The sequence below is a fragment of the Saprolegnia parasitica genome (assembly GCF_000151545.1).
Source record: "Saprolegnia parasitica CBS 223.65 unplaced genomic scaffold supercont2.4, whole genome shotgun sequence".
Taxonomy (NCBI): domain Eukaryota; phylum Oomycota; class Saprolegniomycetes; order Saprolegniales; family Saprolegniaceae; genus Saprolegnia; species Saprolegnia parasitica.
The window spans coordinates 502,878-505,116 of NW_012156398.1; the positions used below are offsets into that span (position 1 = coordinate 502,878).

At 58.1% G+C, this 2,239-nt stretch overlaps 1 protein-coding gene across 1 annotated transcript; it reads left to right on the plus strand.

The window, feature by feature from the left end:
- Positions 1 to 1,302: 1,302 nt before the first annotated feature.
- On the plus strand, positions 1,303 to 1,833 carry SPRG_19294 (hypothetical protein; the record flags this gene model as incomplete). The annotated part of the gene is made up of 2 exons (XM_012340319.1): positions 1,303 to 1,386; positions 1,435 to 1,833. The coding sequence occupies 2 exons, from the start codon at positions 1,303 to 1,305 to the stop codon at positions 1,831 to 1,833; spliced, it is 483 nt and encodes a 160-aa protein (XP_012195709.1).
- Between the last annotated feature and the right edge of the window lie 406 nt (positions 1,834 to 2,239).

The window sequence follows — 2,239 nt, forward strand, 5'->3', positions numbered from 1 at the left end:
AGCGGTGTACGCAACCAATGCGGCGTTTTGCCAAGGCTATTTTGTATCTCGCAACAACGGCTGCTACGCCTCCCAGCTCCTTCTACCTTCTCCAAGCAGAAGCCATTGTCGGGACGCCGCTCTTTGATATCAAGGGAACTGGCGACACGACGCTGCACAAAGGCAACCTCGTCCTATCGGCAGGAACCGCGTCCATCACGAGCTCTGCTACTGGACCCAACGTCGCCACCATTGCGTCCTCAGCGGGTACCCTCGCGCTCGTCGACAACATGGTGGTGCTCAAGGTAACAGCCGCAGCGGAACCCTCCGATGACTTTTACATGCTCCGGGTGTACGCCGGTGGCACGCCAACGCCGCTCTTCGACGTGCGTGGCGATGGCATGACAACGATTCATCAAGGTGGTCTTGTCGTGTCTGGCGGTGGCGCTGATATCACCGGAAATATCGAAGGGTCTGGTACACTGCATATCATCGGGGCAGCCACGCTCGATTCCACGCTGGACGTCGCTGGTATCCTCACTGCATCGGCCGCCATGCATGTCGTTGGGGCAGCCACGCTCGATTCGACGCTTGACGTCGCTGGTATCCTCACTGCATCGGCCGCCATGCATGTCATCGGGGCGGCCACGGCTCGATTCGACGCTTGACGTCGCTGGTATCCTCACTGCATCGGCCGCCATGCATGTCATCGGGGCGCCACGGCTCGATTCGACGCTTGACGTCGCTGGTATCCTCACTGCATCGACCACCATGCATGTCGTTGGGGCAGCCACGCTCGATTCGACGCTTGACGTTGCTGGTATCCTCACTGCATCGGCCGCCATGCATGTCGTCGGGGCAGCCACGCTCGATTCGACGCTTGACGTTGCTGGTATCCTCACTGCATCGGCCGCCATGCATGTCATCGGGGCGGCCACGCTCGATTCGACGCTTGACGTCGCTGGTATCCTCACTGCATCGACCACCATGCATGTCGTTGGGGCAGCCACGCTCGATTCGACGCTTGACGTCGCTGGTATCCTCACTGCATCGGCCGCCATGCATGTCGTCGGGGCGGCCACGCTCGATTCGACGCTTGACGTTGCTGGTGCCACATCGCTAAATGCTGGTTTGACTGTGTCGAACGGCGCCTCTTGCGCCGGAGGCCTAACGATTAGCAGCGGGGGTGCTTCAATTTCAGGCACTGTAGTGCTGTCTTCAACGACGGATGCCTCGTCGGCGACTACGGGGGCCCTCCAAGTTGCAGGTGGCATCGGTGTCGCCGGCGGAATCTGGGCAGGTGGCACCATTTCTGGTGCAACAATGACACAGCGCTCGGACGCGCGGCTAAAACGAGTGCTACGCCCGGCGTCAGTGTCATCCGTCATATTCCATGCTCTTCGTCCGGTACCAATTCTTTATAAACTACGTTGCAAGATATGGAGCATGTCGTAGATCGAGTTTGAGTGGATCAATGCGACGCGGGCGCCACCGGGTCTGCAAGCCGGTTTCTTGGCGCAGGAAGTAGCCACGTGGTTACCCCACCTTGTGTCGGCCGACAGCAACGGCATGCTCTCGATGAACTACATCGGGCTTATCCCGTACGTTGTCTCCCATGTTCAAGAGCTCGACATGCAGCTGCAAGCGTGTGAGAGCCGCCTCAGCGACCAATCCACTTCTCTCCAAGAGCAACTCAAGATGGCGACGGCAGCCAACGCCGAGCTTTTGCAACGGTTGTCGGTCCTCGAGCAGCAGGTAGCCGCCGACGCAGCGCAGATGCATCAACGGCTTGCGTCGCTCGAAACTGCAGTCGCAGGACTCGAAGGTAGCACGAAGACCGCATTAGCAGTGTAGTTTGAGACCGGCTCGGCAGATGCATAACTTTTATGTATGAACTCTACCTTATACATACATCCCGTAGGTTTACGAATATTTCCGGCAATCTGCATCGGCGCCTCAAGCCCCAGCGCAACTTTTTGTTCCGCAAATCGGACATGCAAGGCAGTGGTTTGACTTGGTTTTTGTATGGGATGCGCCGCCATCTCACATTCCTCACGTTTACGGATACATCAGGAAAATTCACTTGCAATTTGTATTGGACGCATCCAGCGCAAAAGTGGTCCACATCACATTTGGCGTCAGAATCAGAATGGCAGGGCGCCAAAGCCAAGCGTCCAAACGGCGCGGGAGATCGACGACCACGGCGGCAGCGACGGTCGGTGGCAGCACAGAAACACCAACAACGACAGCGGTTGACGTG